General features: G+C 39.2%; 1 protein-coding gene across 1 annotated transcript in view; it reads left to right on the top strand.

Moving 5' to 3' along the window:
* The window catches only part of Catsperb (cation channel sperm associated auxiliary subunit beta), a 126,714-nt gene extending 115,989 nt beyond the window's left edge, over positions 1-10,725 (top strand). Inside the window, exons 23-27 of the mRNA XM_027419131.2 lie at positions 717-827; positions 6,543-6,678; positions 9,238-9,338; positions 10,174-10,248; positions 10,534-10,725. Coding sequence (XP_027274932.1) covers positions 717-827; positions 6,543-6,678; positions 9,238-9,338; positions 10,174-10,248; positions 10,534-10,725 — 615 coding nt within the window. The remainder of the gene's footprint in view (positions 1-716; positions 828-6,542; positions 6,679-9,237; positions 9,339-10,173; positions 10,249-10,533) is intronic.
* The last annotated feature ends 4,396 nt before the right edge of the window (positions 10,726-15,121 follow it).

The following is a 15,121-nucleotide window of genomic DNA, read 5'->3' as shown; positions in this document are numbered from 1 at the left end:
AGGGACATAAAACTTTTTACATGTATATCCTTACCTTTCTGGAGTGTGTCTCCCTCATGATTTTCCTGTATGCTAAGTAGGAAATGTATCTAATTTATACCAAGAAATAAGAGTGAGATTTGACCCCTTGTTTATTTTGTTTTGTATTGTTGAGCAAGTTCTTGCTGTATAGTCCAGGCTGGCTCAAACTTGCTATGTAGTCCAGGCTGACTTGGAACTCCTGATCAAAAAGCTGATTCAAAGGGCTGAGTCTTCTGACATGTGTCAGCACAGCTACCACTGAAGAAGGGTTTTAATGCAGGATTTGGGGGATGTGACAGTTGTACATGTCAGCACTGTGGTGTTATCAGACACTGGTCAGCATTCTCTACATTACAGTCTTGCACATGTATGATACACAGGATCTTAAAATCACTATGAAATGTAAAGTCACAGGAAGAAAGTTGTGTCTTCTTGTGCAGTGTTTCTGAGCAGAATGTCCGTGTGTAACCCTAAAGGATTGCTGTTCCATTACATCACAGATATTGTTGCATTACAACATCCAGAATCTCACCTCCTGGGCAAGCAGTATCTGCAGATCTATACCCTCAGTGCCTCATATTCTATCATTAATGGATTTTCTTCCCTTGACTTCTTGGAATTTATTATTCAGATAATAAGTATTTCCCAAACACTTAATTTGGAAACAAGTCAACCTATGCTATCTCTGTCTACAGGAAACTGGCAAATACAAACAATGTGCTAACGCTAGGGATCGGGCAATGTGCAACTGCACAGAACATCAAAAGTTTTCACATGCTGTTGCTTTCTCAGATTGCAAAGAAAAGGTAAGACAATTTGTAACTACCTGATGATGGAGTGGTTTCCTATTCCCAAGATTGGAAAAGTGCCTTTTAGTTAAATCCAAAAACTCAGACATGGGGACTAGAGACATGGCTGAGGATAAGGGCACTTGCTCTTTTTGCTGAGGACCAGGTTCAGTTTCCAGCACCTATAGGCAGCTCACAGCCTTCTATAACTACAGTGAATGAATATAGGAGAAAACATGTTTTTCATCTCCCTTACATGACTAAAAAGAGTTATCCCCACAACCCATGAACAATATACATCTAAGTAACTTGTCACAGATTAATAGAACATGAGCAGGCAAGGAGCATTTTTTCCTCATCCAATTCTTTTGTTAGCAGGCTGCAAATTGTGGTTACAAGGAAAGAATCAATCCCCTTATTAAATATCCTGAAAGGTAATCTTATAAGGAATTTTAAAGGAGTTATAAACCTAAACTTTTATACACAAGACAGTCTATTGAACTTTGAATCTTTAGGGTGCATATCATTCATCAATTCTTTCTTATATCAAAAATTGAGGTCAGAAATAGGTGCAAGGAATTATTTAATAATCAACTTTGATTATCAACCAGACCTAGCAAGGAAGGTACAGCAGCTAGCAACAATCAGGTTGTTTTGCATTTTCATCCTTAGCCTAATTAATCAGAGAGCTTAGCTATGTGTCCTTGTGAACTTTAGATTGTTTTATCTTAAAACTATTAGCAAAGCATCTGGTCTAACCTGAAGTTATTTTAAAGCTTTGTTTCAGCTGCACACTGAAACCTGTGACTGCGTCTTTCAGCATCAATAGAATTAGAGCTAGCCCGGCTCCTGGACTCAAATGTTTTCCTTAATAATTAACCTGAGGTGTGATCTACAGAAGTTCCTTAGGTGAAACTTGTAGGTTCTATCTGGGTAACATACCCTTGTATTTATTTTTAATCAAAACTCTGTATAAGCTATCATTATTATTATTATTATTATTATTATTATTATTATTATCAATTAGACAGTATAATTTAGGAAGGGATCGTCTTCATGACAATCCACAGATACAAATGCCCAGTAGAATGGGATGTTTCCATGAGATAGATGCACTACATTACAGGCAGTGGGGATCTCCCTAAACCCACTAACACCATACCAGGTACCAGAGAAAGATAGCCACACCAAATATGTAAAGGCACAGTAGAAGCAAAAGATATTCCAGGGTCTTGTAGTCCCATAGCCATGCCTAAAGGAGATTCACCCATAAGAGAGTTTCCTCCTAGTGAGCTGACACCTTGAAATTAAATTGTCACCTCTGTTCCTCTGATATGGTCACCAGCAGTTTTGATATCCAACCCAGGCTGGCCTTGATTTCTTAATCATCCTGCTACAACATACTAAATCCAGAAAGAATAATTGAGCAATTCTACATACTATACATTTCTTCAGCCCTTCCCTACAATTTATCTCACTGTATTTATAGTGTAACAGAGAAGGCAAACTGAAAAAGCATAGAGTATTTTCTTATTTTTCATTTATGTTACATACTGAGTACACTTTCCCCTCCCTCCTCTCCTACCATTCCCCATCCACTCCTCCTCAGTCTCCATTCAGAAAGGGGCAGGCCTCCCATGGGAGTCAACAAAACATGACAATCAAGTTGAGGCAGAATCATGCTCCTTCTCCTGCATCAAGGCTGTGTGAGGTAATCCAGCATGGGGAACAGGTTCCCAAAAGCCAGTTAAGCACCAAGAACAGATCCTGAACTCATTGCTAGGAGACTTACAAACAGACCAAGCCGCACAACTGTCACACACAAACAGGGGGCCTAGGTTGTTCCCATGTAGACTCTCTGACTGTTGGTCCAGAGTCTGTGAGCTACCAAGAGCTCAGGTCACCTGTCTATGTGGGCTCCCCTGTCATGACCTTGACCCCCTTGGCTCATACAATCTCCACTCCTTTTGTTCGCCAGGACTCCCAGAGCTCACCCCAGTGCTTGGCTGTGGATCTCTGCATCTTCTTCCATCAGTTACTGGATAAAGGCTCGCTGATGGCAATTAGGGTAGACAACAATCTGATTATAATAGATAGCCAGTTCAGGCACCCTCTCCACTATTGCTAGGGGTCTTAGCTGGGGTAATCCTTATGGATTTCTTGGAGTTTACCTGGCACCAGGTTTCTCTCTACCCCAGAAATGCCCCACCATAAAGATGTCAATTTCATTACTATCCTCATCTGACCCACCCCAACCTTCCTCCTGAGGCCAGCACACATAATCAGCTCCCTCAAGTTCCCATCCCACAACCCAGCCCTACCCCGAGTTTTGCTTACTGATCTCTTCTATTTCCCCTTCCCAGGGAAATCCATGTGTCCCTCTTTGGGACCTCCTTGTTATCTATCCTCTTTGGGGCTGTGGATTCTAAGTTGGTTATTATATACTTTACTCCTAATATCCACATATGAGTGAGTACATACCATGTTTGTCTTCCTGTGTCTGGGCTACCTCACTCAGAATGAATTGTTCTAGTTCCATCCATTGCCTAAAAATTACATGAGGTTATCAGGTTTTTGGTTTTTGGTTTTTGGTTTTTTTTTTCAGCCGTATAAATGTACCCCATTATCCTTATCCATTCCTCAGGAAAGCCATACTGTTGACAAACATCAAAGATGGCGTGAATGCTATCTGAGCCTGAGTTACTAACTATGTATGAGAGTGTGACAAGCAAAGTAAAGACATAGTGTAAGGTATGGGGGGGGCAAAACAAATTGAGGGCCACATAAGATATGATTTATCCAAAATAGGCCTAATTTCTTTATAGAGATCACTGTGAAAAAGGAAAACAAAAAGTTATGAATTTCAACATATATTGTGACACACACTCTAGCCCCAGTACCTGGGGAGCTGAGACAGGGAATTGACAGGAGTTTGAGGCCTGAATGGGCTACCTAGTGAGCTACAGACCAGCCTAGACTTGATTGAAAGGCCATATCATAAAAGACCTCCCCTCCACAAAAGTTGTTTTAGGGGTTAATAGATGAGATGACTAACTAGAAAATACCTCTGTGTGGCCTGGTTAAGGAGAAGAGACATCTCATTCAGAGAGAAAATGAAGAAAAGTTCTGAAATTTCACAAACCACACCTGGAAAGTACTAAGAAAAAGATGAGTGACATAATGAAAAGAAGCCAAGTCACAAGCAGGGCCAACTATGACTTAGCAGGGAGGGAGGGAGGGAGGGGACAGAAGTCTCATCTATCTAAAAGTGGTATTGGCAATTGAACCCTCAAGTGACAGCTGATCAAATCCAGTCATTGGTGACTGATGTCTGTAGACTCAGCTTAAGAAAGATGGATACAGGAGCATCATGAGTTAAGGCCAGCCTTGGCTACATAGCAAATTCAATGCTAGCCTTGTCTATATAAGACTGTATCTTTAAAGAGGGTGAGTAAGACTGAGACTTAGTTCATGGTACAGTGCCTGTCTAGCATGCACAAAGTCTTGGGTTTCTTGGTACATGCCTTTAATTTCTGCACTTGAGAGGCATAAGCAGGAATATTTCTGGGAGTCTGAGGCAAGTGTGTTGTATGTAACAAGTTCCAGGCCATATAGAACTACATAACGAGATCCCATCTCAAATAAATGAATATAGTGGGGGATGATCTAGGAGGTGGCTAAGTCAATAAAATGTTTTCTTTGCAAGGACTAGAACTGGAGTAAAATCCACAGCACCCACATAAAAAAACCCTAAGCCTGATGGCATTCATGTGGCAAGAGAGACATAGGAGGATCCCAGAGCCTCAATGGCCAGCTAGTCTAGTCAAATCACTGAGGTCCAAGTTGAATGAGAGACTCTAGCTCATAAAATGATTAGTGTTTGTGGATAAAGTTGGACATTAACTCCTGCAGTCCACACACATGAACACACAAGTACACAAATATAGAAACACATATACATATAAATGAACAAAGATGTTTTGAAATAAGTTTTTCACTGTGAGCTCTGCTGTCCTGGGAGTTACTATGTATTCCATGCTTACCTCATTGTTTTTCTATATACCAATAATAAACTTTCTGAGAAAAAAAAGTCCTATTTACAATATGTAAAGTAAGAAAGACAGGGGAAGAAAGGAAGGAAGAAGAGAAACCTAACCAAAAAGGTAAAGGCCTCTTAATAAAAAACTTTTAAGACAATGAAGAATGACACTGAAGAAGACACGGGAAGATGGAAGTGCCTGCCATGGTCATGAACTGATACAATTAAGGTTGTGAAATGGCTGTCTCACCCAAAGCAATCGAAACCTTCAACGCAATCTCCATCAGAATTCCAATAACATTTTTTACAGAAGTAGGAAAACAATCCAAAAATCAATAGATAAGCTCAAGTACTCTAAATAGTCAAGGCATCTTAAGTAAAAAGACCAGAGATGGAAAGATCACAATCCCTGACCACAATTTATATTAAAATCAGAATTGATGAGATGGCTCAAGGGATAGGGTCATCTGTTGCATTTCTCACCAAGTCTGACAATCTGAGTTCAGTCTCTGGGATCCACATGGTAGAAAGAAAGATTTCATGTCTCCAACTTGTCCTCTGACCTCCACAAGCACTCTGTGACTCATGAGCACTTGGGTACTTACACACAGATGCATGTACACACAAATAATAATAATAATAATAATAATAATAATAATAATAATAAATTACTTAATATAATTTGTAAGAGTACCATGTGACCCAGCTGTGCCACCAAAGAACTTAGTCACTATACCATCAGAGATGCATAAACATACATGTCTCTTACTGCAGTACTCACAATAACTAAGAAATGAAACCATTCTAAATGTCCATCAACACGTGGATAAACAATATGTTGTACAAGTGTACTTTTCAGCCATAAAGGAAAATTAAATCATGACATTTTGAGGAAGATGAATAGGACTGGAGATCATTATGGTAAGTGAAATAAGCCAGGCTTAGAAGAGAAGCACTAGGTTTTTCCTCATACAAAGACTCCACGCTTAAATTTATATTGGGGGAGTAGAAAGTAGAAAAGGAGCAGGGTGTGGGTGGTACAGGCCTTTAATTCCAGAACTCGTGAGGCAGAGGCAGCCAGATCTCTGTGAGTTCAAGGCCAGCCTGGTCTACAGAGCAAGTGCCAGGATAGGCTCCAAAGCTACACAGAGAAACCCTGTCTTGAAAAAAAAAGGGACAGAGAGAGAGAGAGAGAGAGAGAGAGAGAGAGAGAGAGAGAGAGAGAGGAGAGAGTAGAAAGGGGACCACACAGAGGGAGAGATGTTAAATGGGGTAGATAGGTAAGATAATTTGTGAGACATAAATACAGAAGGTAGGTCTATCTGGGGAGAAGGGTTCCTGCAAGAAGAGTGATAACAAAAACTAAAGTATAATGACAGAGTAGACAATTCCATGAATATATATATATATATATATATATATATATATATATATATGGAAAACTCCATAATGACACCTATCACTTTGTATACCAACTCTAAACATTGTTTCTAAAAGTTATGAATCTCATTACCATGTTTGCTGTCTTGGGATCTGTCTGAATTTTGTTGTGGTAGAATGTTTTCATGTCTGAAAGGCAGAGACCCTAAGAAGTACTCTACTTAGAATGGCCAAGGTTCTGTGAAAATGTCATTCATTTCTTGACCAGTATTGAATTTTACAGATTATGTGCATTCATGGAATTTGTATTTTAGGTTCATCGTTTCAAGTTTCCAGTCACACAATACCCAGTTGTTTTGGAAATTATTGATGAAAAACAAAAATTATCTGTGAAACCTCCATATTTGGTTACCATGACTGAAGTGAATAGGAGGCAAAACTGGCAACTAAGTATGGCTTTCTGACTTCTATGCTTATCTTACAAGTCATTATAATATTACTGTTTTTTAATTATTGCTGTTTTTTTAATGAGTGGATTGCAATGTCTGTTCACATGAGAAATAGCCAGGAGTTTTTAAGAAAAAGATTTGAATCATTGGCATGTTCACATTGAACATGTCATCTCCTTTTATGTTCTCATCACTTCCAGGAACCTGGATTCAGTGGTACAAGGCCAGATTTGTGATTTGAACTGCAGGGCTGGAGAGACTGATCAGTGGTTAAAAGGGTGTACTGCTCTTGCAGAAGAGCCATATCAAGCAGCTCACTTAACTGTGACTCAAGCTGCAGGGTGCCCTATGCCTGTGTCTCCAGGGCCTGTACGTACCCACATACAAACATAATTACAAACAAATAACAAATGATTTATAGCACAAAAATGACTCTGAAAGTCAAGTTGTAGATTAGTAGCAGCAATGGTTAAGTTTGTGCTGTGTACCAATTGAGGGTCTTTATTATTCACTGTGACACAGTTACCTGAAGGTTCTAGGTGTTGCTGGATATTCTGTAGGGTTTGTTTCTAATTGTGTAAGCGAAGTTTTTCGAAGATTTCTTTTTAGCTGAATGTAGTAGTATACAGTTGTAATCCGGCACTTGGTAGGTAGATGCAAGAGTTCAAGGCAAGTTTCAGTTCTATAGTGAGATGGGACCAGCTTGGGTTACATGAGATATTGTCCCAAGAAGAAGAAAGAACGAAAAGAAAGAGAGTGGGGGTGTTGTGGTAAAAGAGCTGAAAAGAGACACATGTTTTACAATACAAAAGGAAATTTACATAAGTTCAGTTTTACCTCAAAGATACACCTTATAGTTCCATGTTTTGTGCTTATTTATGTGTAAATATTTTCAGGTAACAGATAGACAGACAGACAGATGTATAAAGGCTGGGGCTATAGCTCAGTGCCTACAATTTTTGAAACCTTAGGTTCAATGCCCAGTGTTGCCCCACAATAAGTCAGGAAGATGCAGATAGGTCTGGTGAAGTAGGAAGATGAAGTCAACTGAAGCTTTGATTAGCCATCACTATATTACTAAGTTTGAAGACATTCGGTAGTCAGTGAGTCTTATTCTGACAAACTTAATTTTTTAATTCTTTCTCTATTTAATGTTTCCTTTCCCCAGCTGATCACAGTTTCCCCTCCCTCCCTCTTCTCCTCCCAGTCCCTTCTCACAATCTCTCCTCATCCATGCACCATCTACTCTTTCTCTTTTCTCTCCAGAAAAGATACTCTGTACAATTTAATGCCTTCTTGAAGTGAAAACTCCAGGAAACAAAGTAAAGTTCCCATGTTCCCTAATAAATATTCACAGTTTCTGTGATATCCTGGTGGCTCTTACCATGTTTGGAGAGTTGACTTTTAAAAACGGAAGCATTTTACAAGCTGATTCTTATATTAAGTTGGCCATAGTGATCATATTCTCAATGGAAATTAGCTAATGAGACAGTCAGGCTTGAATTACTTTCTTTTCTTTTCTTTTTTTTGGTTTTTCTAGACAGGGTTTCTTTGTGTAGCATTGGAATTGAATTACTTTCGTTAGCTCCTCTCACCACTACACCACTAGAGTTTATAACACCTACATAGGCTCACTGGTTTAGAAAGAATGACAAGGTAAGTGGGAAGACTTGTTTACTTCCCCTGGAGAACCCTTAAGTGATCCTATTTTGCAACTCTACTGCCATTTACCTACCACTATGAAAAATGCAAACCATGACCTGTCAGGATGGGTTTCTCATGAGTCAGAGGCTAAGAAGAACTGAAGCTGCAGCAAGGTGGTCAGATGCTCTCTCCTGCTAGAGGAGGGCATGGGAGAAATGCGAGGTCATTAGTCTAATCCCCCCTGATGAGAAGTGTTAATCTAATTCACCCTGAAGAGAAGTGAGGATGTTGTTTGGTGGCAGAGTGTTGTCTAGTGTGAAAAAGGAACTGGAGTTCAATCCCTAGTACCAGAATTTTAAATTAATTTTTATGAATGTGGTTGTTTTTCCTGCATGTCTGTGTGCATCACTTGCATGCCTGGTACCTTCAAGTGGCCAGAAGAAGCAATCAGGTCCCTAGAATTGAAGTTACAGATGATTAGGAGTTGCCATTTTGGTGGTGGGACTCAAATGTAGGTCCTGTACAACAGCAGACAATGTTCTTAACCACTCAACCATCTCTCCAGCCCCTAAGAACAAGACACTTCATAAAAATAGGCAATTCTCTCATGAGGCCATACCCACCCTTGGGTGTGTCTTATTTTCTGTAATTCTTTGAGATGTCCATATCCATGCTCTGGGGTATATATTTTTGCTTTCTTCTAAGTGTCTCTTTTTCTGTCTTAGCCTTTCTGCCTAAACCTATATTAAAGTATCTTTACTAAAAGTGAACTCTAAAGGTACTTACAAAGTCAAACAATACTAAGATCAAGAGTTACCTTAGTAACATCACACAATAGACTCTTCCATTGTACCTTACTGTATATAAAAACATGAAAATGTAAGTGTCCTATAAATGTATTTTATGTATGTTTCAGAACACAATATGCCAGAAAATGTTAAGAAAATGAAGAACTACTTAGATACAAGGCTTAAGACTCCAGTGTATAATCCTTTTGGTCTCAACCTAAGTATAAGGGTGAGTTGCCAGCATTTTCATGTTTACCACTAAAGTTTAGAGGTAAGTATGCATATGCTAAAGTAAGATTTCAAGTTCAGATATTGGCGAATGGTGGGAATTTAGAAGCTTTAAAGTATATAGAAAATATTTCTTTCTTCTCCATTCCCTGGTTGTCCTGTTTCTAAAGAAATCTGAATGTTGAACAGAACATTAATTTAGTATTTTCTAAAAGATAGGCCAGATCAACTGGCTAAAGGGAAGTAGAGCAGTTGTTTGCAAAAGTTAGGGATCACAGGGATACATAAAGCACAGGTAAGTGTGAAAATACAGAGACATGCAGTACTTATCCCTAGCATAGGTGTGAACTTTGGGATCCCATTCCACATAGAGGAATACTCCCTGAGCCAAGACACATGGGGGTGGGGCCTAGGCCCTATCCCAAAGGATATGATAGACTCTGATGACCCCCTATTGAAAGCCTCACCCTCCCTGGGAGCAGAAAGGATATGTGATATGTAGGGTTTTTGTTGGGGGGGTAAGGGTGGAGGGGTGGGAGAGGGAACTGGGATTGACATGTAAAACAATCTTGTTTCTAATTCAAATAAAAAATCTGCAAAAAAAAAAAGTCACAGATGTAAAGGCTAACTCAAAGGTGTTCATGACAGCCAAATTGTTTTATATTTTAATTTCTGAAAATAAAACTTCATCATTGAGTTCCTGCTTTACTACCTCTTCATTTTATATGTGATGTTGATGTTAAAGGCCTTGACACTCCTTATAAAGTGGCTCCCATAGATATTTCTGTCTAAAGGAATACACACATTGACAATCACCATCTGTGTTTGTTCCACAGGGCTCTGAGCTGTTTCACTTCAAGGTGTCTGTGATTCCTGGGGTCAGCTTTTGTGACTTACATGAAGAATTTCAGGTATAGTAAGTGCATAAACTGTGAAATGAGATGATGACTGAGAAAATGACAAAACAATTGTCAATCCAAGTTATGGTTGACAATAAAACCGTGGGCAGAATCTGTGTGCAGGATAAGGGTTGGACAGGATGTGGCCGAGAATGAGAGTGTGGTGGTAGAGGATGCTGAATGTCAACAAAATTGTGGGTGGAATTTTTCTGTGTGGTTAATTGTGGGGATCATACGATGTCCAGCGTTTTCATTACCACATCCAGAAAATGTAACCACTTTGCTTTTTCTTTTCAGATTTATGTCGATGAAGTACCATTGCCTTTTCCAGGACATGTACTAATTGCTGTTGCAACATCTGTAGTGCTAGGGGGATTAATTTTTGTAGCATTTCTATTCCAACTTCGTAACATCCACCCATTGAGAGCATTCCGGAGATATGTCAGAGGAACTATTGCACACTCATCAAATTTAAGTATCGACTCATAAGTGAAAGTCTGCATAGTGAACAAATTACAATCATCAATTATCTGTATTTCTGACTTCCATTAAATATGTCCTCATAACACATTTATATTTTTAAAGTACACATTAGGTACAGTGCTATAAAATTTTTATACTATTATAATTCTAGTTGCTGTTGGTCAATAATTCCGCATTCCATTGCCTTATTTTTACCTCATAGAAAATTATTTTAGCATTTACATAAGTTTTGTGTTTTCTGTTTTTAAGACTCTTTTGAAAAATATAAAATGATAACCAATTCTCTGTGTGATATGTTTTCTGCATTATTCAGCTCCTATGACAGAGTCCATTTTGTAGATAGAATAGTGGTACAAAGAGGGCGCCATTACACCATGGGAGTCAGGCAAGCAGAGACTAATCAGTGAATATGTTCTCAGAGCCTTGTAGAAAATTTTTAAAAAGAAGTCATTCAGGTTTCTTAAAGAAGGCCAAACTGGTTTGTGGTTCCAGTAAGAGGGGAAGGTGACTCCATCATCAGTACTCGAAGAAAGTAGTGATTGAGCCAGGTGTTGGTTTCAAAGATGCAGCATACAGAACTCCAAAGGATATGCCTCTGTGTGCTTTGGTGAAGTTGTCTCCGGGATCTGGAAAGTGGTGGCTACACCCAGGTATCAGACCTGGCATGCCTGGAGGAGATTTGTGAGAGAGGACAGTGCTATGGGTTCATTAGGGCATGGAGGAGGGACAGAGTGGACTACTCAGAAATGACCAGCCCTTCAGGGACTGTAAAGTTTAAGATCAGGGGCATTTCCTGTTTTATAATCACCTCTTATGTTGCAAAATAAGATTATCATGAATGAGAAGAGATCTCAGAGCCCCAACTGTCATGGGCACTCACTAAGCAGAAAAGCTTAAGGCAGTCTTGGGGCTGGAGTGATGGCTCAGTGGCTTAGAGCACTTGTTGCTCTTGCAGAGGGTGTGGGTTGAATGTCAGCACCACATAGTAGCTCACACCATCTGATGCTTCTCTGTTCTATGCATCCCTCACCGCCTGTCTCAGCTGTTTTCTCAGCTCTGTGACCAGATACCTGACATAAGCAAATAAAAAGAGGAAAAATTTCCCAGTGCTCAGAGCTCCCAAGAGTATTCTAGTATGTTAGGGAAAACATGGTGGTAAAATTTTCTCCTACCCATGTTGGCTGGAGAAAAAAGCATGGAGCAAAGGACTACCAGCCTACAATCCACACCACCAGAGAAACTAAGAAACAAGGATGACCCCAAGAGAAGGGGAGGGGGACAAGAAACCCTGAGCAAATTGGGGGCATAGGGGAAGAGAGGAAGGAGGTGGGAAGGAGAGAGGAGGAGAAGGGAAGGAGGGTGAGAACAGGAGGCCTGAGACAAGGGAGGAATAGAGGAGTGCAAGGAAGTAGATGCCTTAATAGAGGGAGGCAGTATAGGTTGGAGAGAGGTCTGGCACAGGGGAAATGTTAGGGGATCCACAGGGATGACCCCAACTAAGAATCTAGGCAGTGGTGGAGAGGCTGCCTCTGATGCCCTTACTCTATAGTGAGATAGATAACCTTGGTTACCATTCCTAGAGCCTTCATCCAGCAGCTGATCGAAGCAGAAATAGGCACCCACAGTTAAACACTGAGCCATACTCCTGGAATCCAGTTGCAGAGGGGGAGGAGGGATGAGCAAAGAAGCCAAGACTGTGCTGGAGAAACCTGCAGAAAGTTGATCTGACCCAGTGAGAGCACGGAGACCCTAGTTGTAAAGCTGGAGAACCAGCATTGGATTGAACTAAGCCCTCGGAATGTGGGTGCCAGCTAGGAGGCCAAGACAGTCTAGGGGATCTCTAACAGTGGGGCCAGTGATTATCCCTAGAGCACAAATGGACTTTGGGAGCCCATTCACTGTGGAGGGATACTATTGCAGCCCAGATACAGGAAGGATGGTCTGGGCCCTCCCCCAAATGATGTGATGGACTTCAAAAAGATGTGCACCTTAGCTAAAAGTAAAAATGGAAAATGAGATTTAAGTAACTATATAAAATTAGCTTTCAGCCCATAAACAACCATCCATGGACTATGGGACCTGACAGGACAGAAACTTCCATCTACATCATGCTGAGAAACTAACCTCTTTTTAAAATAATTAATCACACATAAATTCTCAGAATTGACACACAAATTAACTCAGCCATTTGTTAAAATTGTTTTCTACTAGTACTAACACACTTGTGGTGTGAGCATACTAGGTGTGTGTTTAGAAATAATCAGGTGGGAGGGAAATGAGAAAAGAATAGAAATTCTTGTGAGAATGGAAAAAAAGAATTCCAATATGAGTAAAGACTCTTCCTACTTACACACTTCCTACAAAGCATGCCTAAGAGAACACACTTTTGAGCAGCATACTGCATTCTTTCCTGTTTTATGTAATATTTCTCCTAATCTATTGAACTGACATAACAAAATAAATGGTGTTGGTAGAACTCCATCCCTAGAGATGGGTGGATATATATTAAATTATTTAACATGTAATATATGTATTAAAATATAAAAATTAAAACTTCCTATAAGTTCCAAACAACAAACCAAAGTCCATCAAAGTTCAACCTGGGAAACCAATGGATGTATTGGGCTCACTAATAGAGCATAATCATGTATATTGGCTTATGGGTGGCCGCAGGCAGCTGTACTGCAAAGTTTTCAGCCAGCACATATGTTAGTTTCCCCATAACCACAAAGGAGGACTCTCCAGCTAACCTACTCCAGCTTATTTACTTAGCACCTCTTCTAGTACTCCATGCTACTAGCTCAGAATTGCACAAACGACTGACAGGAGGACCTAGAATCTCAGATGAGAGTCCAATGACCCATCACATCCCTTCTCTCAAGAAATGTCGAAGGCCAGCAGGTCCAAACATGATGCTTGCTCAAAAGTAGACAGAGGACTGTGTTTATAACAACTATGTGCTCACAAACAGTTTTGGAGGCTGAGAAGCCTGATGCCAAGGTGCTGCCAAATAGGTTTCTGGTGAAGGCATGCTGCCTCAGCCATATTTTTACATAATGTTCCAGGACAGAAAGGGCAAGGGATCAATCACTCTTGGTTCTCTTTTAAAAGAATACTAACCCTGCCCATGAGGGCTCCATTCTAAATACCTAAGCATCTAAGAGGTGTAAAGAATGGATATAGACAAAAATAAACTTGTAGATATGGAAGTAGGTAGTTGAAGGAATCCAACCATGTTTCCTTTTCGATCTGGAAATAGAATCTACTAAGTAATAAAAGGAGAAGCATGTTAAAGTTCAAAATAAGTGGAAATATAATTGCTTTTCTCAGTGAGTCAACTGACAAAAGAAATCAAGATTTTCAGATGGGCAAATCAGTAATGATGAGTTAGCACTACCAAATTACTTAGATATGTATGTGTCAGGCAGGGGATCAATCAAGCCTTTCCTGTTTCCTTCATTTGCATTTAACTCTTCCTTTATTAGACCCTACAAAGCATTTTATTCATACCTCCTATCTTTTTATTGTAACTGATTTCTATGGTTTTATTTCAAAAATGAAATATATAAAACCTCAGTATAAACAATGATGGCTTATTATATCTAAGTATATATGATGACTTGTTTACAATTTTAATCACTTCATGATCAAAATTCCGTATGTTATATAATCAAGACAGTTGAAAGACCAAGAAATTAAACTGAAGGTCCACTTAGAACCACAATCAATTAAACTTACTTTTGCTTAAATAAATCATTATATCATGAGAAGCAGATTTTTTAAAAAAATTTTCAGCCTCAAAAACTAAAGAATGATGACCCTTAAAAACCCCATGACATGAGAATATTAACAGCTAATTATCAATACAACTTAAAAGAATACCTTATTTAGTATAGCATGGATTAGTTACCTCTTTGCCATCTAAGAAAGCATGAAGAAACTTTGTTCCAGGTTATCTACTGCCTTTACCAAAGTCCTATTGATTTAATGGAAATTTATTACCATTTGTTTTAAAGTTCAGATATTTTAATAGATAACAGTATTAAAAATGAAGACTAGGAAATCACTAGATCTATACAGTACTCATCTTTGTCCATAACAGATTATAGTTTGTAGGATTATAATTTTTTAATAGTTTTAAAATCATAAATCTATATTTTAAAATAGGCAGGATACTTCATAGTTCAAAATTCTTAATTCAGTGTTTCACCTAAAACTGGAAGCATTTGAAATTTGTTCTGAGTAGGACAGGTTCTGAAGCAAGAGAAAATTACAAAAGCATCATTCTGGCCATCACAGACATGTACATTTTATTGGTTCTTTTTTCATATGCCCTGAAGAAACACTAAATAAATTTCCAAACATTGAAAGGAGAGGCATTTGAAATATCCATCGTTACCAT

Source organism: Cricetulus griseus, chromosome 5 (assembly GCF_003668045.3).
Source record: "Cricetulus griseus strain 17A/GY chromosome 5, alternate assembly CriGri-PICRH-1.0, whole genome shotgun sequence".
Taxonomy (NCBI): Eukaryota; Metazoa; Chordata; class Mammalia; order Rodentia; family Cricetidae; genus Cricetulus; species Cricetulus griseus.
Note: the sequence above shows the minus strand (reverse complement) of the source record. Positions and strands in the feature narration are given on the sequence as shown.